Source organism: Oncorhynchus masou, unplaced genomic scaffold (assembly GCF_036934945.1).
Source record: "Oncorhynchus masou masou isolate Uvic2021 unplaced genomic scaffold, UVic_Omas_1.1 unplaced_scaffold_1599, whole genome shotgun sequence".
NCBI classification, from domain to species: Eukaryota; Metazoa; Chordata; class Actinopteri; order Salmoniformes; family Salmonidae; genus Oncorhynchus; species Oncorhynchus masou.
The window spans coordinates 54913-77500 of NW_027006075.1; the positions used below are offsets into that span (position 1 = coordinate 54913).

The following is a 22588-nucleotide window of genomic DNA, read 5'->3' on the forward strand; positions in this document are numbered from 1 at the left end:
AACACGTACCCAGGCAGGGATGTTCAGCTCAGGGCCTGTTAGATCTGACATAGAGCAAGTCTTATCTTAAGCCATTCTCTCATACGAAACGAAGGAGAGAAAACACCCGATTTTTGGTTGAAAAGGTTGTTGAGACAGCTGTGTGTGAAAATCTTCACTGTTGAATCATTGGAAAATGTAAACCTTATGGCCTTCAGTCATATCAATCCCACCATTAAAACAATCAGGTGCATCACAAAGAATGGCTTTGATAGTTTTGTCATTGTGGACCACACATGAAGGACCCCATACACCTAGAATTGGTCTAGGAGACATGATTTCTGTAGTTTTCTGTGGTTTATCTATCTTGAGGTTTCTTGTTCACAAGACAAGTCTAACACTTACTTACACTCAGGCAGACCTACCCCGGAAATAACTGTTTAATTCTACAAGGGGTCACAAGGTCACTACACAGCAGCTCCATAAGTTCACTTCAAAAATTCCCAACTGTTTAAAATGTTCAAACACATTTTCTTTCAGTTCAACAAGACCCCACACATCAATCATCAGGCCATTACTTTTTATTACAAACATTTGCTTTACTTCAAATTAACAGCTGTACTATCAAGTTACATAACCACACCCTAAATAGTATGAGGACATCTGGACAGGATGCCCTTAAAAGGGCATGAACACAGGACACAGGAATAACTCGTCAATCACTTTTTGACAGCAGCCGTCGACTATATTCTCTCTTACAGTTCTACAGGAATATTAAATGATGTGTTAAATATATTCTCTCTTACAGTTCTACAGGAATATTAAATGATGTGTTAAATATATTCTCTCTTACAGTTCTACATGAATATTAAATGATGTGTTAAATATATTCTCTCTTACAGTTCTACATGAATATTAAATGATGTGTTAAATATATTCTCTCTTACTGTTCTACAGGAATATTAAATGATGTGTTAAATATATTCTCTCTTACAGTTCTACAGGAATATTAAATGATGTGTTAAATATATTCTCTTACAGTTCTACATGAATATTAAATGATGTGTTAAATATATTCTCTCTTACAGTTCTACAGGAATATTAAATGATGTGTTAAATATATTATCTCTTACAGTTCTACAGGAATATTAAATGATGTGTTAAATGTGTTATTTTTATTGTAATTGAAACAATTGTGTGATTCCAAGTGTCTTATAGTTCGTAACACCTCAGTTTGCTGCTATACGCAGTTAGCTGCCTACTGTGACAGCTAGGTACTGGTTGCAACATTGTAACTCTGATGGGAATAGTTGAAGACCATGTTAAGTTTCCAAGTGCTACTGAATAAGCTAAAGTTCTACTCAAAAGCTCCAACATGATACATGTCATTATTCTAGTCTATCAATCCATTCGAAATCATTATCTGCTGCCATACTTTACATAACACAAGGGCAGCATATATAGCCTAGTGCGTCAGAACTGACAGGATACTGCCTGTTCTCTGAGCTCTTTATGTTTCTGGAGGCTTGTGTCCCTGTATACCACAGGCTGGACAGTCCATGTCCTTACAACAGCAGGTAGAAGTCTGATGTTCCTTTATACTACAGGCTGGACAGTCCATGTCCTTACAACAGGCTGGACAGTCCATGTCCTTACAACAGGCTGGACAGTCCATGTCCTTACAACAGGCTGGACAGTCCATGTCCTTACCACAGGCTGAACAGTCCATGTCCTCACAACAGGCTGGACCATCCATGATCTTACCACAGGCTGGACCATCCATGATCTTACAACAGGCTGGACCATCCATGATCTTACAACAGGCTGGACCATCCATGTCCTTACAACAGCAGGAAGAAGTCTGATGTCCCTTTATACCACAGGCTGGACCGTCCATGTCCTTACCACAGGCTGGACAGTCCATGTCCTTACAACAGCATGTAGAAGTCTGATGTTCCTTTATACCACAGGCTGGACAGTCCATGTCCTTACAACAGCAGGTAGAAGTCTGATGTCCCTTTTTGGGAACCCACTAAGTTACTTATGAACTCAATCTGAACCTTTCAGTATTAACTAGTGGTTCTGGTGAAACAGGTCCTTTCAGTATTAACTAGTGGTTCTGGTGAAACATGTCCTTTAAGTATTAACTAGTGTTTCTGGTGAAACAGGTCCTTTCAGTATTAACTAGTGGTTCTGGTGAAACAGGTCCTTTCAGTATTAACTAGTGGTTCTGGTGAAACAGGTCCTTTCAGTATTAACTAGTGGTTCTGGTGAAACAGGTCCTTTAAGCATTAACTAGTGGTTCTGGTGAAACAGGTCCTTTAAGTATTAACTAGTGGTTCTGGTGAAACAGGTCCTTTAAGTATCTCCACAATATCCCCATACGTCTTACTACCTGTTCTGTCTGGATGTAACAGGCTGCCTAGTAAATTACATGTCTTTGGCCCCATTACAGCAAAAACCATAAGCACAATGTTGTCCTCATCAATGTAATTTACAATAACAGAATATTCAAACCGTTCTGTATATGAGGTCCCCTGCTCAATACTTTCATCAAACTGTTTCCAACAATTCACACCATTTTTCATTTCTCAATAGGATGCTGATTGTCCTCAACCACAGCAATATGTTCCTCAGTCACGTGATCTTCATTCACTTCAGTATTGTCCTCAACCACAGCAATATGTTCCTCAGTCACGTGATCTTCATCCACTTCAGTATTGTCCTCAACCACAGCAATATGTTCCTCAGTCACGTGATCTTCATTCACTTCAGTATTGTCCTCAACCACAGCAATATGTTCCTCAGTCACGTGATCTTCATCCACTTCAGTATTGTCCTCAACCACAGCAATATGTTCCTCAGTCACGTGATCTTCATCCACTTCAGTATTGTCCTCAACCACAGCAATATGTTCCTCAGTCACGTGATCTTCATCCACTTCAGTATTGTCCTCAACCACAGCAATATGTTCCTCAGTCACGTGATCTTCATCCACTTCAGTATTGTCCTCAACCACAGCAATATGTTCCTCAGTCACGTGATCTTCATCCACTTCAGTATTGTCCTCAACCACAGCAATATGTTCCTCAGTCACATGATCTTCATTCACTTCAGTATTGTCCTCAACCACAGCAATATGTTCCTCAGTCACGTGATCTTCATCCACTTCAGTATTGTCCTCAACCACAGCAATATGTTCCTCAGTCACATGATCTTCATTCACTTCAGTATTGTCCTCAACCACAGCAATATGTTCCTCAGTCACATGATCTAAATTCACTTCGCTCATTTAGCAGTTTTTAATTCCAAAGTTCTTTGGTTTAAGTGTAATTAACGTCCTGTCCTTTAATCACTATATATTATTACTATATATATATTATATATGTATATTCCTCCCTTTTTAATCAAGTTGTTTTCCCGCTCCGACATCTGTCTCGAATCCTTTTCTGCCTCCATGACGATGTTAACTCTCTCTGTTAGCTCCACTTCCCTCCATGATGATGTTAACTCTCTCTGTTAGCTCCACTTCCCTCCATGATGATGTTAACTCTCTCTGTTAGCTCCACTTCCCTCCATGATGATGTTAACTCTCTCTGTTAGCTCCACTTCCTCCATGATGATGTTACCTCTCTCTGTTAGCTCCACTTCCCTCCATGATGATGTTAACTCACTCTGTTAGCTCCACTTCCCTCCATGATGATGTTAACTCTCTCTGTTAGCTCCACTTCCCTCCATGATGATGTTAACTCACTCTGTTAGCTCCACTTCCCTCCATGATGATGTTAACTCTCTCTGTTAGCTCCACTTCCCTCCATGATGATGTTAACTCTCTCTGTTAGCTCCACTTCCCTCCATGATGATGTTAACTCTCTCTGTTAGCTCCACTTCCCTCCATGATGATGTTAACTCTCTCTGTTAGCTCCACTTCCCTCCATGATGATGTTAACTCTCTCTGTTAGCTCCACGTCCCTCCATGATGATGTTAACTCTCTCTGTTAGCTCCACTTCCTCCATGATGATGTTAACACTCTCTGTTAGCTCCACTTCCCTCCATGATGATGTTAACTCTCTCTGTTAGCTCCACTTCCCTCCATGATGATGTTAACTCTCTCTGTTAGCTCCACTTCCCTCCATGATGATGTTAACTCTCTCTGTTAGCTCCACTTCCCTCCATGATGATGTTAACTCTCTCTGTTAGCTCCACTTCCCTCCATGATGATGTTAACTCTCTCTGTTAGCTCCACTTCCCTCCATGATGATGTTAACTCACTCTGTTAGCTCCACTTCCCTCCATGATGATGTTAACTCACTCTGTTAGCTCCACTTCCCTCCATGACGATGTTAACTCTCTCTGTTAGCTCCACTTCCCTCCATGATGATGTTAACTCACTCTGTTAGCTCCACTTCCCTCCATGATGATGTTAACTCTCTCTGTTAGCTCCACTTCCTCCATGACGATGTTAACTCTCTCTGTTAGCTCCACTTCCCTCCATGATGATGTTAACTCTCTCTGTTAGCTCCACTTCCCTCCATGATGATGTTAACTCTCTGTTAGCTCCACTTCCCTCCATGATGATGTTAACTCTCTCTGTTAGCTCCACTTCCCTCCATGATGATGTTAACTCTCTCTGTTAGCTCCACTTCCCTTCATGATGATGTTAACTCTCTCTGTTAGCTCCACTTCCCTCCATGATGATGTTAACTCTCTCTGTTAGCTCCACTTCCCTCCATGATGATGTTAACTCTCTCTGTTAGCTCCACTATGCACTTGCCTCTGCTAGTAATACACTGTGTTAACATTAGCCTAGACTGAACCACAGAAAATAACAGTTTTAAACAGTTGTAAAAACAACTTCTTCCAGAAAGAATAGTTCCTGTAGATTCAGACTCATCGCCAATCTTTTGTTATGTTTTGTGGGTTTCATTACCTCGTCTGTATAACAATTCAATAATGATGAGACGGGAGACAGGAATCAGTTCAACCATTTATCTGGAACGTGATCATCTCAACACATACAAACCCCCATGATGCTCTGCGCACAACCCCAAATACACAACAAATACATCAATAAATTAGTAAATGGACAGTAAACAAAACTCAGAGGACTTTAAATGTTCAGTTCTAGAAAGTAGGGCCATGGGACAGGGTCAGAAAGGTCAGTATGTTTGGTACCTGGTTACAGAAGTGACATAACAAGCATAAGGTCCATTATAACACAGTGAAGTAGGGCCATGGGACAGGGTCAGAAAGGTCAGGATGTTTGATAACTGGTTACAGAGGTGACATAACAAGCATAAGGTCCATTATAACACAGTGAAGTAGGACCATGGGACAGGGTCAGAAAGGTCAGTATGTTTGGTACCTGGTTACAGAGGTGACATAACAAGCATAAGGTCCATTATAACACAGTGAAGTAGAGGTGGGAGCTAAAAGCAGACATGGACAGTGAGACGGTGTGAGGAGGTCAGGGGTCAAACACTAGATCAGGACAGGTAGAAATGGCAGGGCTGGAAATAGACAGACACATTCTGATCATGGCTCAGACCTGACCTGACACCCAATCAGAAGATGTCATAACAAAGCCCTGACCTGAGACACCCAATCAGAAGATGTCATAACAAAGACCTGACCTGAGACACCCAATCAGAAGATGTCATAACAAAGTCCTGACCTGAGACACCCAATCAGAAGATGTCATAACAAAGCCCTGACCTGAGACACCCAATCAGAAGATGCCATAACAAAGTCCTGACCTGAGACACCCAATCAGAAGATGTCATAACAAAGTCCTGACCTGAGACACCCAATCAGAAGATGTCATAACAAAGTCCTGGCCAGAAGGCTTTATGGGATTTCCTTTCATCAACATCCAGAACATTTAAATGAGGCATCTGTCAATAAAAAGTCACTTTAGAGCTTTAAAGAAAGGACACGACTTCCGCCTTGTTAGGCGGACGATGTCACCGACCTTCTAGCTTCGCTGATCCATTTTTCATTTTCCATTTGTTTTGCCTTGTTTCACCTGCTTTCAATCCCATCAATTACATGTTGTGTATTTAACCCTCTCTTTCCCCTCATGTCCTTGTTGGAGATTGTTTGATGCGCGATGGGTTTTGTACCCACTTTTTATTATTTTTGTATATTTTGGTTTTGGAGTTATTTTTTAGCGACTCCGTTTATATCAAGTTCATTCTCCTTCCGACCACACCATTACAGATGGAATGACTTCAGAGTGTTACTAACATCATATCAAACATAAAAGGCCATAAAAGGCCTAAAACATAAAACATTTACAACTGATCTTTTTTATTACACTGAAAAATAAAATTAAAAGTGTGTGTGTCAATGTGGGTGTTTGTGTGTGTGTGTCAATGTGTGTGTGTGTGTGTCAATGTGTGTGTGTGTGTGTGTGTGTGTCAATGTGTGTGTGTGTCAATGTGTGTGTGTGTCAATGTGTGTGTGTGTGTGTGTGTGTGTGTGTGTGTGTGTGTGTGTGTGTGTGTGTGTGTGTGTGTGTGTGTGTGTGTCAGGTTATTATTTACAGGGACACTGAGGAGTCATCACAAACCCAAAACCCTGCATAGAGGGGCTCAGTGAATATGGAGGTGAATGTGATCAGGTGGGTCAGTGTGTCAGAGGAGGCTCTATAGAAGGACAGAGTGCCGGCTGGCCAGTCCAGATACACTCCTACTCTGTGGGAGCTGGAGGAGGGGACGTCTATGGTAGTGGGATTATTATTGTGCCAGGCAATGTAATGGTTGTCAGAGCAGTACAGACTCCAGGACTTGTCATTCCATCCAAGACAACAGTTCTTAACCCTTCCTCTCCTGCTGATTCCTTTATATGTCACTCCAATAGCAGCCCTTCTCCCACTCCACTCTACCTCCCAGTAACAGCGCCCAGTCAGACCCTCTCTACACAGCAACTGTTCACAGTCCTCAAATCTCTCTGGGTGATCAGGATACGGCTGCTCCTCTCTCCGACATGTCACCTTTCTGTTCTCCTCAGACAGAGAGAGGTGTCTGTTTACTGTGTTTGGGTCCAGTGTGAGATCACAGACATCTGATGGATGAAACCAGACACAATATTAGAAATCATCATCATTCACATTAGAATGTTAACTCACTTTTCACTAATTCATTTAATGTAGATGTTTCTAGGTATCAAAAGGAGAAGTTAAGGTAACTTGAGACTTGTTGAATGATCATATGTTATACTGTATGGTAATATAAAACACACTTATTCCCATTAATTACACACACACACACACACACACTCAAAGCAACTCTTTGTAAACGTTGGTGTCCCTGATTTCTGCTTCTGTAGAACTACAGCTGATATTTAATATGACCAAGTCAGTAATGATGGTGGTCTTTGACTTAACTTGAATTAAGACTTATTCTTAGTCATATTCTTCACAGCTGTCAACACTCACATTTTCTAAGTCCAGGTTTCATTCTGTTCTCTCCACCATGTTCCACACTGTAGCGGTAAGCAGAAGAACAGACAGTCATTGAGGGATACACCTGAACACACACACACACACACACACACACACACACACACACACACACACACACACACACACACACACACACACACACACACACACACACACACGCACACACACACACACAGTCAGCATGTAACTTTGTCCAAGTGGTGGTCAGAATGTTTGTCTTAACCAGCCTGATAAGTCCAACATGTCTGATATGAACATTGACATAAACCCTCTACATACTTGAGTTTCTCCAGTCTGCAGTGTGGATCCTCCAGTCCAGCAGAGAGCAGTCTGACTCCTGAGTCTCCTGGGTGATTGTAGCTCAGGTCCAGCTCTCTCAGGTGTGAGGGGTTTGACCTCAGAGCTGAGACCAGAGAAGCACAGCCTTCCTCTGTGACTAGACAGCCTGACAGCCTGCAAAGAGTCAAATCATATTAAAATAACACTGATGATGATCTTTGGTGGTGAAAATAGTGGCAGTATATTTTTCTCCATCTTCATGTCAAACCCTGAATTGTTTCACCTGTCCAGGGATATATACACCATCATTATTATTATTATATCCCTGGTGTATATATCCCTGGTGTATATATCCCTGGTGTATATATCCCTGGTGTATATATCCCTGGTGTATATATCCCTATGTTTCCCTGGTGTATATATCCCTGTGTTTCCCTGGTGTATATATCCCTGGTGTATATATCCCTGGTGTATATATCCCTGGTGTATATATCCCTGGTGTATTTATCCCTGGTGTATATATATCCCTGGTGTATATATATCCCTGGTGTATATATCCCTGGTGTATATATCCCTGGTGTATATATCCCTGGTGTATATATCCATGTGTTCCCCTGGTGTATATATCCCTGGTGTATATATCCCTGGTGTATATATCCCTGGTGTATATATCCCTGGTGTATATATCCCTATGTTTCCCTGGTGTATATATCCCTGTGTTTCCCTGGTGTATATATCCCTGGTGTATATATCCCTGGTGTATATATCCCTGGTGTATTTATCCCTGGTGTATATATATCCCTGGTGTATATATACCCCTGGTGTATATATCCCTGGTGTATATATCCCTGGTGTATATATCCCTGGTGTATATATCCATGTGTTCCCCTGGTGTATATATCCCTGGTGTATATATCCCTGGTGTATATATCCCTGGTGTATATATCCCTGGTGTATATATCCCTGGTGTATATATCCCTGTGTATATATCCCTGGTGTATATATCCCTGTGTTTCCCTGGTGTATTTATCCCTGGTGTATATATCCCTGGTGTATATATATCCCTGTGTTTCCCTGGTGTATATATCCCTGGTGTATATATCCCTGGTGTATATATCCCTGTGTGTCCCTGATGTATATATCCCTGGTGTATATATCCCTGGTGTATATATCCCTGGTGTATATATATCCCTGGTGTATATATCCCTGGTGTATATATCCCTGGTGTATATATCCCTGGTGTATATATCCCTGGTGTATATATCCATGTGTTTCCCTGGTGTATATATCCCTGGTGTATATATCCCTGGTGTATATATCCCTGGTGTATATATCCCTGGTGTATATATATCACTATGTTTCCCTGGTGTATTTATCCCTGGTGTATATATCCCTGGTGTATATATCCCTGGTGTATATATCCCTGTGTTTCCCTGGTGTATACATCCCTGTGTTTCCCTGGTGTATATATCCCTGGTGTATATATCCCTGGTGTATATATCCCTGGTGTATATATCCCTGGTGTATATATCCCTGTGTGTCCCTGGTGTATATATCCCTGGTGTATATATCCCTGGTGTATATATCCCTGGTGTATATATCCCTGGTGTATATATCCCTGTGTGTCCCTGGTGTATATATCCCTGGTGTATATATCCCTGGTGTATATATCCCTGGTGTATATATCCCTGGTGTATATATCCCTGGTGTATATATCCCTATGTTTCCCTGGTGTATATATCCCTGGTGTATATATCCCTAGTGTATTTATCCCTGTGTTTCCTGGTGTATATATCCCCGGTGTATATATCCCTGGTGTATTTATCCCTGTGTTTCCCTGGTGTATATATCCCTGGTGTATATATCCCTGGTGTATATATCCCTGGTGTATATATCCCTGGTGTATATATCCCTAGTGTATATATCCCTAGTGTATATATCCCTAGTGTGTGTTCCCTGGTGAATATATCCCTGGTGTATATATCCCTGGTGTATATATCCCTGGTGTATATATCCCTGGTGTATATATCCCTGTGTTTCCCTTGGTGTATTTATCCCTGTGTTTCCCTGGTGTATATATCCCTGGTGTATATATCCCTGGTGTATATATCCCTGTGTTTCCCTGGTGTATATATCCCTGGTGTATATCCCTGGTGTATATATATCTGTGTTTCCCTGGTGTATTTATCCCTGTGTTTCCCTGGTGTATATATCCCTGGTGTATATATCCCTGTGTTTCCCTAGTGTATTTATCCCTGGTGTATATATCCCTGGTGTATATATATCCCTGTGTTTCCCTGGTGTATATATCCCTGGTGTATATATCCCTGGTGTATATATCCCTGTGTGTCCCTGATGTATATATCCCTGGTGTATATATCCCTGGTGTATATATCCCTGGTGTATATATATCCCTGGTGTATATATCCCTGGTGTATATATCCCTGGTGTATATATCCCTGGTGTATATATCCCTGGTGTATATATCCATGTGTTTCCCTGGTGTATATATCCCTGGTGTATATATCCCTGGTGTATATATCCCTGGTGTATATATCCCTGGTGTATATATCCCTGGTGTATATATATCACTATGTTTCCCTGGTGTATTTATCCCTGGTGTATATATCCCTGGTGTATATATCCCTGTGTTTCCCTGGTGTATACATCCCTGTGTTTCCCTGGTGTATATATCCCTGGTGTATATATCCCTGGTGTATATTTCCCTGGTGTATATATCCCTGGTGTATATATCCCTGTGTGTCCCTGGTGTATATATCCCTGGTGTATATATCCCTGGTGTATATATCCCTGGTGTATATATCCCTGGTGTATATATCCCTGTGTGTCCCTGGTGTATATATCCCTGGTGTATATATCCCTGGTGTATATATCCCTGGTGTATATATCCCTGGTGTATATATCCCTGGTGTATATATCCCTATGTTTCCCTGGTGTATATATCCCTGGTGTATATATCCCTAGTGTATTTATCCCTGTGTTTCCCTGGTGTATATATCCCTGGTGTATATATCCCTGGTGTATTTATCCCTGTGTTTCCCTGGTGTATATATCCCTGGTGTATATATCCCTGGTGTATATATCCCTGGTGTATATATCCCTGGTGTATATATCCCTAGTGTATATATCCCTAGTGTATATATCCCTAGTGTGTGTTTCCCTGGTGAATATATCCCTGGTGTATATATCCCTGGTGTATATATCCCTGGTGTATATATCCCTGGTGTATATATCCCTGTGTTTCCCTTGGTGTATTTATCCCTGTGTTTCCCTGGTGTATATATCCCTGGTGTATATATCCCTGGTGTATATATCCCTGTGTTTCCCTGGTGTATATATCCCTGGTGTATATATCCCTGGTGTATATATATCTGTGTTTCCCTGGTGTATTTATCCCTGTGTTTCCCTGGTGTATATATCCCTGGTGTATATATCCCTGTGTTTCCCTAGTGTATATATCCCTGGTGTATATATCCCTGTGTTCCCCTGGTGTATATATCCCTGGTGTATATATCCCTGGTGTATATATCCCTGGTGTATATATCCCTGGTGAATATATCCCTGGTGTATATATCCCTGGTGTATATATCCCTGTGTTCCCCTGTTGTATATATCCCTGGTGTATATATCCCTGGTGTATATATCCCTGGTGTATATATCCTTATGTTTCCCTGGTGTATATATCCCTGTGTTTCCCTGGTGTATATATCCCTGGTGTATATATCCCTGGTGTATATATCCCTAGTGTATATATCCCTGTGTTTCCCTGGTGTATATATCCCTGTGTTTCCCTGGTGTATATATCCCTGTGTTTCCCTGGTGTATATATCCCTGTGTTTCCCTGGTGTATATATCCCTGGTGTATATATCCCTGGTGTATATATCCCTGGTGTATATATCCCTGGTGTATATATCCCTGGTGTATTTATCCCTGTGTTTCCCTGGTGTATATATCCCTGGTGTATATATCCCTGGTGTATATATCCCTGGTGTATGTATATCACTGTGTTTCCCTGGTGTATTTATCCCTGTGTTTCCCTGGTGTATATATCCCTGGTGTATATATCCCTGGTGTATATATCCCTGGTGTATATATCCCTGTGTTTCCCTGGTGTATATATCCCTGTGTTTCCCTGGTGTATATATCCCTGGTGTATATATCCCTGGTGTGTATATCCCTGTGTTTCCCTGGTGTATATATCCCTGGTGTATATATCCCTGGTGTATATATCTCTGTGTTTCCCTGGTGTATATATCCCTGTGTTTCCCTGGTGTATATATCCCTGGTGTATATTTCCCTGTTTATATATCCCTGTGTTTCCCTGGTGTATATATCCCTGGTGTATATATCCCTGGTGTATATATCACTGTGTTTCCCTGGTGTATATTTCCCTGGTGTATATATCCCTGGTGTATACATCCCTGGTGTATATATCCCTGGTGTATATATCCCTGGTGTATATATATCACTGTGTTTCCCTGGTGTAGTTATCCCTGTGTTTCCCTGGTGTATATATCCCTGGTGTATATATCCCTGTGTTTCCCTGGTGTATATATCCCTGTGTTTCCCTGTTGTATATATCCCTGTGTTTCCCTGGTGTATATATCCCTGTGTTTCCCTGGTGTATATATCCCTGGTGTATATATCCCTGGTGTATATATCCCTGGTGTATATATCCCTGGTGTATTTATCCCTGTGTTTCCCTGGTGTATATATCCCTGGTGTATATATCCCTGGTGTATATATCCCTGGTGTATATATCCCTGTGTTTCCCTGGTGTATATATCCCTGTGTTTCCCTGGTGTATATATCCCTGGTGTATATATCCCTGGTGTATATATCCCTGGTGTATTTATCCCTGTGTTTCCCTGGTGTATATATCCCTGGTGTATATATCCCTGGTGTATATATCCCTGGTGTATATATCCCTGTGTTTCCCTGGTGTATTTATCCCTGTGTTTCCCTGGTGTATATATCCCTGGTGTATATATCCCTGGTGTGTATATCCCTGGTGTATATAACCCTGTGTTTCCCTGGTGTATATATCCCTGTGTTTCCCTGGTGTATATATCCCTGGTGTATAAATCCCTGGTGTATATATCCCTGGTGTATATATCCCTGGTGTATATATCCCTGTGTTTCCCTGGTGTATATATCCCTGGTGTATATATCCCTGGTGTATATATCCCTGGTGTATATATCACTGTGTTTCCCTGGTGTATATTTCCCTGGTGTATATATCCCTGGTGTATATATCCCTGGTGTATATATCCCTGGTGTATATATCCCTGGTGTATATATATCACTGTGTTTCCCTGGTGTAGTTATCCCTGTGTTTCCCGGGTGTATATATCCCTGGTGTATATATCCCTGGTGTATATATCCATGGTGTATATATCCCTGGTGTATATATCCCTGTGTTTCCCTGGTGTATATATCCCTGGTGTATATATATCACTGTGTTTCCCTGGTGTATTTATCCCTGTGTTTCCCTGGTGTATATATCCCTGGTGTATATGTCCCTGGTGTATATATCACTGTGTTTCCCTGGTGTATATTTCCCTCGTGTATATATCCCTGGTGTATATATCCCTGGTGTATATATCCCTGGTGTATATATCCCTGGTGTATTTATACCTGGTGTATTTATCCCTGTGTTTCCCTGGTGTATATATCCCTGGTGTATATATCCCCCCTGGTGTATATATCCCTGTGTTTCCCTGGTGTATATATCCCTGGTGTATATATCCCTGGTGTATATATCCCTGGTGTATATATCCCTGGTGTATATATCCCTGGTGTATATATCCCTGTGTTTCCCTGGTGTATATATCCCTGGTGTATATATCCCTGGTGTATATATCCCTGTGTTTCCCTGGTGTATATATCCCTGGTGTATATATCCCTGGTGTATATATCCCTGGTGTATATATCCCTGTGTTTCCCTGGTGTATTTATCCCTGTGTTTCCCTGGTGTATATATCTAAAACACAACCAAATGTAAAACTGTAAGCTTCACTGTCCAAACACATATGGACTATGTGGAAACACATGTGGATCTGGTGAACAGTTATCACTTGTTGACCAACGACAGGAATACTGACCTCAGAGTCTCCAGTTTACAGTGGGGATTCCCCAGTCCAGCAGAGAGCAGCTTCACTCCTGAATCCTTCAGGTCGTTGTTACTCAGGTCCAGCTCTCTCAGGTGTGAGGGGTTTGACTCCAGAGCTGAGACCAGAGAAGCACAGCCTTCCTCTGTGACTCCACAGCCTGACAGCCTGACAAAGAGATCATCATGACTTCACAAACACACTGTTCATTTAACACCAGTAGTGTAGAAGGCCAATGGCAGATGCATTTGGTTTATTCTCTCAAACAAAATATAGATTCATCCTCTGTCTTCTAGAATTGTATGGTCATATTGTTATACTAATGTGAAAATCAATGCATTTATTCAATATGTTTTTCAATATAATATTATACACATATTATAATACATATTTTTCTCTAAACTGAATATTTCTTCTTGATGATTAGTTCTTAAATGTAATTTTATTTACTCACAGAACAGCTCTGGAGGCTTTGACCACTGGCAGCAGCCTCAGAAGACCTTCCTCTGATCTGGAGTATTTCTTCAGGTCAAACACATCCAGCTCCTTTTCTGAAGTCAGCAACACAAAGACCAGAGCTGACCACTGTCCAGGTGACAGGTTGGGTTTTGAGAGACTTCCTGATCTCAGGTAGCTTTGGATCTCCTCCACTAGAGAACGGTCATTCAGTTCATTCAGACAGTGGAACAGATTGATGCTCCTCTCTGGAGAGAGATCCTCCCCGATCTTCTCCTTGATGTACTTGACTGTTTCTTCATTGCTCTGTGAGCTGCTTCTTGTCTTTGTCAGTAGACCTCGTAAGTGCTTCTGATTGGACTCCAGTGAGAGGCCCAGAAGGAAGCGGAGGAAAAGGTCCAGGTTTCCCGTCTCACTTTGTAAGGCTTTATCCACAGCACTCTTGTAGAAAGTAACTGCAGACTCGTCTTTTGTTTGCAGTTTGTCCATTAGATTCTCATTGTTGTTGATGAATGAGAGGAACACATGTACAGCAGCCAGAAACTCCTGAATGCTCAGATGAACAAAGCAGTACACCTTGTCCTGGTACAGCCCACATTCCTCTTTAAAGAGCTGTGTGCACAATCCTGAGTACACTGAGGCTTCATTGACATCAATTCCAGCCTCTTTCAGGTCTTCTTCATAGAAAATCAGATTGCCCTTCACAAGCTGTTGAAAAGCCAGTTTTCCCAGTGACAGAATGCTCTCTTTATTCCAGTGTGGACCTGTCTCTTCTTTCCCAAGATACTTTTCATTCTTCTGTTTGGTGTGAAACACCACAAGGTGTGTGTACATCTCAGTCAGAGTCTTGGGAATCTCTTCTCTCTTATGTTTCATCATGTGTTCAAGGACTGTTGCAGAAATCCAACAGAAGACTGGAATGTGGCACATGATGTGGAGGCTCCTTGATGTCTTTATGTGTGAGATGATTCTGCTGGCCAGGTCCTCATCACTGAATCTCTTCCTGAAGTACTCCTCCTTCTGTGGGTCATTGAACCCTCGTACCTCTGTCACCTGGTCAACACACACTGAAGGGATCTTATTGGCTGCTGCAGGTCGGGTAGTTATCCAGAGGAGAGCAGAGGGAAGCAGATTTCCCTTGATGAGATTTGTCAGCAGAACATCCACTGAGGTTGACTCTGTGACGTCCCAACAGATCTTGTTATTCTGGAAGTCTAGGGGCAGTCGGCACTCATCCAGACCATCAAAGATGAACAGAACTTTGTACTTGTTGTAGTTGGAGATTTTTGATTGTTTGGTTTCCACTGAGAAGTGATTGAGAAGTTCAATGAAAGTGTGTTTGTCCCCTTTCATCAAATTCAGCTCCCGGAAAGGGAATGAAAATACAAATTGGACATCCTGATTAGCTTTTCCTTCAGCCCAGTCCAGAATGAACTTCTGCACAGAGACTGTTTTTCCAATGCCAGCGACTCCCTTTGTCAGCACAGTTCTGATAAGTTTGTCTTGTCCAGTTAAGGGTTTGAAGATGTCGTTACATTTGATTGCAGTCTCTGGTCTTGCTTGTTTCCTGGTTGTTGTCTCAATCTGTCTCAGCTCATGTTCATTATTGACCTCTCCTGTTCCACCCTCTGTGATGTAGAGCTCTGTGTAGATCTTATTGAGAAGTGTTGGGTTTCCTTGTTGAGCGATCCCCTCAAATACACATTTAAACTTCTTCTTTCGATTAGATTTGAGTTCACGTTGGCAAATCACAGCAAGCTCATCTGAATGAAGAAATAACACAGAGGATTTTAAAATTACTGTTTTAATGGCTACAGTATTGTAGGACTGTTATAAAGTTTTACATTATAATAATTTATTCTCTTAACTGACTGTATCAATGTGTAAATGTTTTCATAATGCATTACAGACTGGTGTGACTGATTATATTATTATTGGTATTATTGATGGTATTATTAATGTTGTCTCTCTCTAAATTAATCAGCACAACACATCCCTGCTGCTACTTGATGAGGTCACTAGGTGTTGTGTTAAGGCTGCTACAATATCATTGAGTTACACAGCTACTTTAGCTGTACTTTAGCTACAGCTTTTAAATGTTATAAAACATCATTCAACATGAGGCAGACAGATCTTACATTTCTCCAGTGTGTCAGCAAGCTCCTTCTGGTTCATTTTCCTCAGGATGTGCAGTGTGATCTTCAGAGCCCCCTCTCTGGCACTGCTCTCCTGCTGCTCATCTTCAGGGTCCACCACTTCCTTATCCTGCTTCTGACTCTCAAAGCCTTCTGGGAGTTCTGGACTAAGAATCCTCTTGAACCTCTTCAGCTCGTTCTTCACAAATGTCATCATATTCTCTTCAAGCAACTGAAATAAACAAAGTAAATAAGTTAAGCAAGAGAATAAATGCTTTCTCATTAACACATTAATGAATGATTGACAGATCAACTTTACTTGAGGTAAACAAAAACAAATGTACATAACAGGACCACATACACTGAATATGGAGGCCAGGTCTGTTTGATGACTCTGGGAAGACTGACCACTGAGAATCTCTGACTCTGATCTCTCCCGTTGGTTTCTGTGGACAAAACATGAGATTACATCTCCTCATCCAGGGAGTACACACACACACACACACACACACACACACACACACACACACACACACACACACACACACACACACACACACACACACACACAGGGATGGAATGTTGTGTTTGTTTAATTTTGTTTTAGGACTATGAAAATAGACAAAATGATTAGCCTATGGATTATGAAAACAACAACAATAAATGGGAAGGTGGGAGAGGAGAAATGACTAGAGACAGTGTTGTTTAACTCACTGACCAGGACCCATGAGTTCTTCTTACCTTTGTTCAGTAGAAAGGTCTCCCTCTCTAAAGGATATAGGAGGACTCATAGACTGGTCACTCTTCATGGACACACAGCTGGGAACAGGGGAGGCTGGTCTCTCCTGCTGGATTGGGCTTCAACACAACAGAGACAACAGAGGCAAACATTACATCTCTCATCTACTCTGAGCTGGGGAAACATAAGAGTTTCATTCCAAAAAGCTATATATCACTTTTCAGAAATGTCCTTAAATTTGCTGTTGTTTCTTTAAGAAATTATGACTTTTGTGTTTATTCACTATCTAACCATGTATTTGTTTAAATCACTTGATCATTTCAGAGAGACATATTTTCTAAATGCTATATATCTGCCTCACTCTCAGAGAAATCAGTAGTACTGCTAGGTTTTACACAGTAATAATATATATCTGCCTCACTCTCAGAGGAATCAGTAGTACTGCTAGTTTTTATACAGTAATAATATATATCTATATAGTCAAATGTGACCGAAGGGCTCACAACATTTGAAACTGTGTATTTCACATAAGATAAAAGTAGAGACTCAGAGCAAGAAAATGGTATATCAGACACTACAGTTGAGGAACAATGGGAAAGTAATTCTGCTTTGAAAGATGACTAACTTTTAACCTCACTTTTGAGAAAATGACCTTTGAATCTTTTGGTACCTACTGGAGAGCTCTTCTTTGTTTACAGGGCTGTTATTTTGGCAGATAATGTCACCCATCTAAATAAATAGTTATATAATTACCTATATAACAATAAATGTAAAGTTATATATATAATTACCTAAATGTATTGTGTTTTTGGTTTATGTCAGTTTCATTGTTTGTTAAGTTATAAATGGTTATTTTATGGTTGTAAGTGGCAAAATGAACTACACAATGTTATACCTTGCAATTCTTAGTAATTTTGTAAGGAATTACACATTATTCAGTACTACTGCAGTTGCTACATAATTCCAATAGATGGCAGCATAAGACCACACATGACATTTCAGAAGATTAGTTGAGTTTTCTCGCTGGATACACCACCACTCCCCTCACAGGAAAACTCCTGTGTGCTTACTTGCTGTCCCTTTCCACACTGCTAACACAAGAGGAAGGACTGAAAAGGCATTTAACAGATTACTGTGAAGTAATATAATGATGATTCATGTTTATTATTACCTGGTTTTATGCTCTTGTTTTGAAATTATACTTCATTAATATAACAATTCTCAATAAACCTGAACATTAATTCAGTCACATCTGGTCTAGAAAGACATATTTTCCCAGTACATTCACTGTCAAATTCATCAACCAGCATCGACCCACTTTGCCTTCTCTCTCTAGTAGTCAACTAGTAGTCAACTCAGCCCTGCTAAAAGCATGTTGAGGTAAATTTACTAAGGGGTGAATGATGTCATTTATTGGCGCAATCTTGTCTTTTCTATTCCGAGGTTGTTTACTCACAATATCAGATATTAAATAGATTTTTATAATGAATGTATACTGAGGTTGAGGTTCTGACTAGTGATTATTTACCCAGGGTTTAATACCTGCTATAGTCACTATTTATTTGCTCTCCCAAATCAACACAGCCCTAATATGAGATATACAGCTAACTAAAGTAATGAGTGACCATTTTAGAAAATCATGAGACAGTCTGTGGTTGCTGCTATTTTATGTCAATCATATTGCTGCTTGTAGACTATAACTGATGCTTCATGGTCCATCATATTGCTGCTTGTAGCCTATAACTGATGCTTCATGGTCCATCATATTGCTGCTTGTAGACTATAACTGATGCTTCATGGTCCATCATATTGCTGCTTGTAGACTATAACTGATGCTTCATGGTCCATCATATTGCTGCTTGTAGACTATAACTGATGCTTCATGGTCCATCATATTGCTGCTTGTAGACTATAACTGATGCTTCATGGTCCATCATATTGCTGCTTGTAGACTATAATTGATGCTTCATGGTCCATCATATTGCTGCTTGTAGCCTATAACTGATGCTTCATGGTCCATCATATTGCTGCTTGTAGCCTATAACTGATGCTTCATGGTCCATCATATTGCTGCTTGTAGCCTATAACTGATGCTTCATGGTCCATCATATTGCTGCTTGTAGCCTATAACTGATGCTTCATGGTCCATCATATTGCTGCTTGTAGACTATAACTGATGCTTCATGGTCCATCATATTGCTGCTTGTAGACTATAATTGATGCTTCATGGTCCATCATATTGCTGCTTGTAGCCTATAACTGATGCTTCATGGTCCATCATATTGCTGCATGTAGACTACAACTGATGCTTCATGGTCCATCATATTGCTGCTTGTAGCCTATAACTGATGCTTCATGGTCCATCATATTGCTGCATGTAGACTATAACTGATGCTTCATGGTCCATCATATTGCTGTTTGTAGACTATAACTGATGCTTCATGGTCCATCATATTGCTGCTTGTAGACTATAACTGATGCTTCATGGTCCATCATATTGCTGCATGTAGACTATAACTGATGCTTCATGGTCCATCATATATTGCTGCATGTAGACTGTAACTAATGCTTCATGGTCCATCATATATTGCTGCATGTAGACTATAACTGATGCTTTGTATTCTTATGCTGCCATCTATTGGAAATATTTAGCAATTGAAAGTTATTAATTCACTTACAAATATTGGTGAGGCAGCTGAGAAATAAAGTGTATTTTTCTTGTTTATTCCTTAGATCAGTCTCAAACCTGCCCCATCTATCCCACGCCAGTTGCTGGACTTTCACATCGAGGTTACCAGGTCACCCAGTTCAAACCACATTTGAAAAATAAACTAGTCTTGTTTATCAAGTGTTCTGCCTTGAAATAATAAATATAATAAAATAACAAAATAAAAACAGCAAAATGCTGAGACAGGTTTTGATTAACAAAATAATCTAAATGCTATTTAGTACTATAATGCTATTTAGTACTATAATGGTATTTACTAACATTATTACTAAAATTGTTTCTAAAAGTGTTCTAGGCTACCTTACCCTATAATTAGGGTTAAGGCTAAAATAGGTAATACGTAGCAAATCAATCAGCTAGACCTGTCCATTTGGTTTGCAACTCAGTGAACCTTCACTCAATTCAATGTCTACGGATGAAGATTTCCATGCATATTAAATTACCCAGCAGCCATTTAGAAACAATGTCATAAAAAATAAATGAATCATATTTTAAAAATGCATTCTGGCTGTTTTAAAATCGGCCACATCTTGAAAAAGAGGACATGCTGTAATAATAGTAATTTAATACAGATATACCCATCTAAAATATATTAACTGATAATAATAATAATTTAATAAAGATATACCCATCTAAAATCTATTAACTGATAATAATAATAATAATAATTTAATAAAGATATACCCATCTAAAATCTATTAACTGATAATAATAGTAATTTAATAAAGATATACCCATCTAAAATCTATTAACTGATAATAATAATAATTTAATAAAGATATACCCATCTAAAATCTATTAACTGATGATAATAGTAATAATAATTTAATAAAGATATACCCATCTAAAATCTATTAACTGATAATAATAGTAATAATAATTTAATAAAGATATAACCATCTAAAATCTATTAACTGATAATAATAATAATTTAATAAATATATACCCATCTAAAATCTATTAACTGATAATAATAATAATTTAATAAAGATATACCCATCTAAAATATATTAACTGATAATAATAATAATTTAATAAAGATACACCCATCTAAAATCTATTAACTGATAATAATAGTAATAATAATTTAATAAAGATATACCCATCTAAAATCTATTAACTGATAATAATAGTAATAATAATTTAATAAAGATATAACCATCTAAAATCTATTAACTGATAATAATAATAATTTAATAAAGATATACCCATCTAAAATCTATTAACTGATAATAATAGTAATAATAATTTAATAAAGATATACCCATCTAAAATATATTAACTGATAATAATAGTAATTTAATAAAGATATACCCATCTAAAATAAATTAACTGATAATAATAGTAATAATAATTTAATAAAGATATACCCATCTAAAATCTATTAACTGATAATAATAGTAATAATAATTTAATAAAGATATAACCATCTAAAATCTATTAACTGATAATAATAATAATTTAATAAATATATACCCATCTAAAATCTATTAACTGATAATAATAATAATTTAATAAAGATATACCCATATAAAATCTATTAACTGATAATAATAATAATTTAATAAATATATACCCATCTAAAATCTATTAACTGATAATAATAATAATTTAATAAAGATATACCCATCTAAAATCTATTAACTGATAATAATAATAATTTAATAAAGATATACCCATCTAAAATCTATTAACTGATAATAATAATAATTTAATAAATATATACCCATCTAAAATCTATTAACTGATAATAATAATAATTTAATAAAGATATACCCATCTAAAATCTATTAACTGATAATAATAGTAATTTAATAAAGATATACCCATCTAAAATCTATTAACTGATAATAATAATAATTTAATAAAGATATACCCATCTCAAATCTATTAACTGATGATAATAATAATTATAATTTAATAAAGATATACCCATCTAAAATCTATTAACTGATAATAATAATAATAATAATTTAATAAAGATATACCCATCTAAAATCTATTAACTGATAATAATAGTAATTTAATAAAGATATACCCATCTAAAATCTATTAACTGATAATAATAGTAATAATAATTTAATACAGATATACCCATCTCAAATCTATTAACTGATAATAATAATAATAATAATTTAATAAAGATATACCCATCTAAAATCTATTAACTGATAATAATAATAATTTAATAAAGATATACCCATCTAAAATCTATTAACTGATAATAATAATAATTTAATAAAGATATACCCATCTAAAATCTATTAACTGATGATAATAATAATTATAATTTACGATATACCCATCTAAAATCTATTAGTTAAAAATCTGAGAACAGTAATTTTGAAGGTACACATTAGCAACCATTTCTGATGAAAAAACAAATGTGATGCATTTTGGAAATAAACTCTTAATAATTATTTTAAAAATTCTCATCTCACCTCTTAGCTTTGGTGTCATGTTCCCCAGAGAGACACATTTTAGAGGCAGGGCCCCCCTCCTCTCTCTCCCCAGAGAGACGCCTTTTAGAGGCAGGTCCCCCCTCCTCTCTCTCCCCAGAGAGACGCCTTTTAGAGGCAGGTCCCTCCTCTCTCTTCCCAGAGAGACTCATTTTAGAGCACTGACGCCTAAACAGAGATCAAGCATGTTGGTTGTGTTTACCACAGTGACAACT

General features: G+C 38.6%; 1 protein-coding gene across 1 annotated transcript in view; it reads right to left on the reverse strand.

The window, feature by feature from the left end:
• Positions 1 to 5028: 5028 nt before the first annotated feature.
• Positions 5029 to 22588, reverse strand: part of LOC135531483 (NLR family CARD domain-containing protein 3-like) — a 30620-nt gene continuing 13060 nt past the window's right edge. Inside the window, exons 3-11 of the mRNA XM_064959513.1 lie at positions 22356 to 22541; positions 17189 to 17305; positions 16809 to 16893; positions 16451 to 16679; positions 14311 to 16075; positions 13851 to 14024; positions 7725 to 7898; positions 7419 to 7465; positions 5029 to 7045 (exon numbers count right to left, since the gene is read on the reverse strand). Coding sequence (XP_064815585.1) covers positions 6522 to 7045; positions 7419 to 7465; positions 7725 to 7898; positions 13851 to 14024; positions 14311 to 16075; positions 16451 to 16679; positions 16809 to 16893; positions 17189 to 17305; positions 22356 to 22525 — 3285 coding nt within the window. The 5' untranslated portion in view covers positions 22526 to 22541 and the 3' untranslated portion in view covers positions 5029 to 6521. The remainder of the gene's footprint in view (positions 7046 to 7418; positions 7466 to 7724; positions 7899 to 13850; positions 14025 to 14310; positions 16076 to 16450; positions 16680 to 16808; positions 16894 to 17188; positions 17306 to 22355; positions 22542 to 22588) is intronic.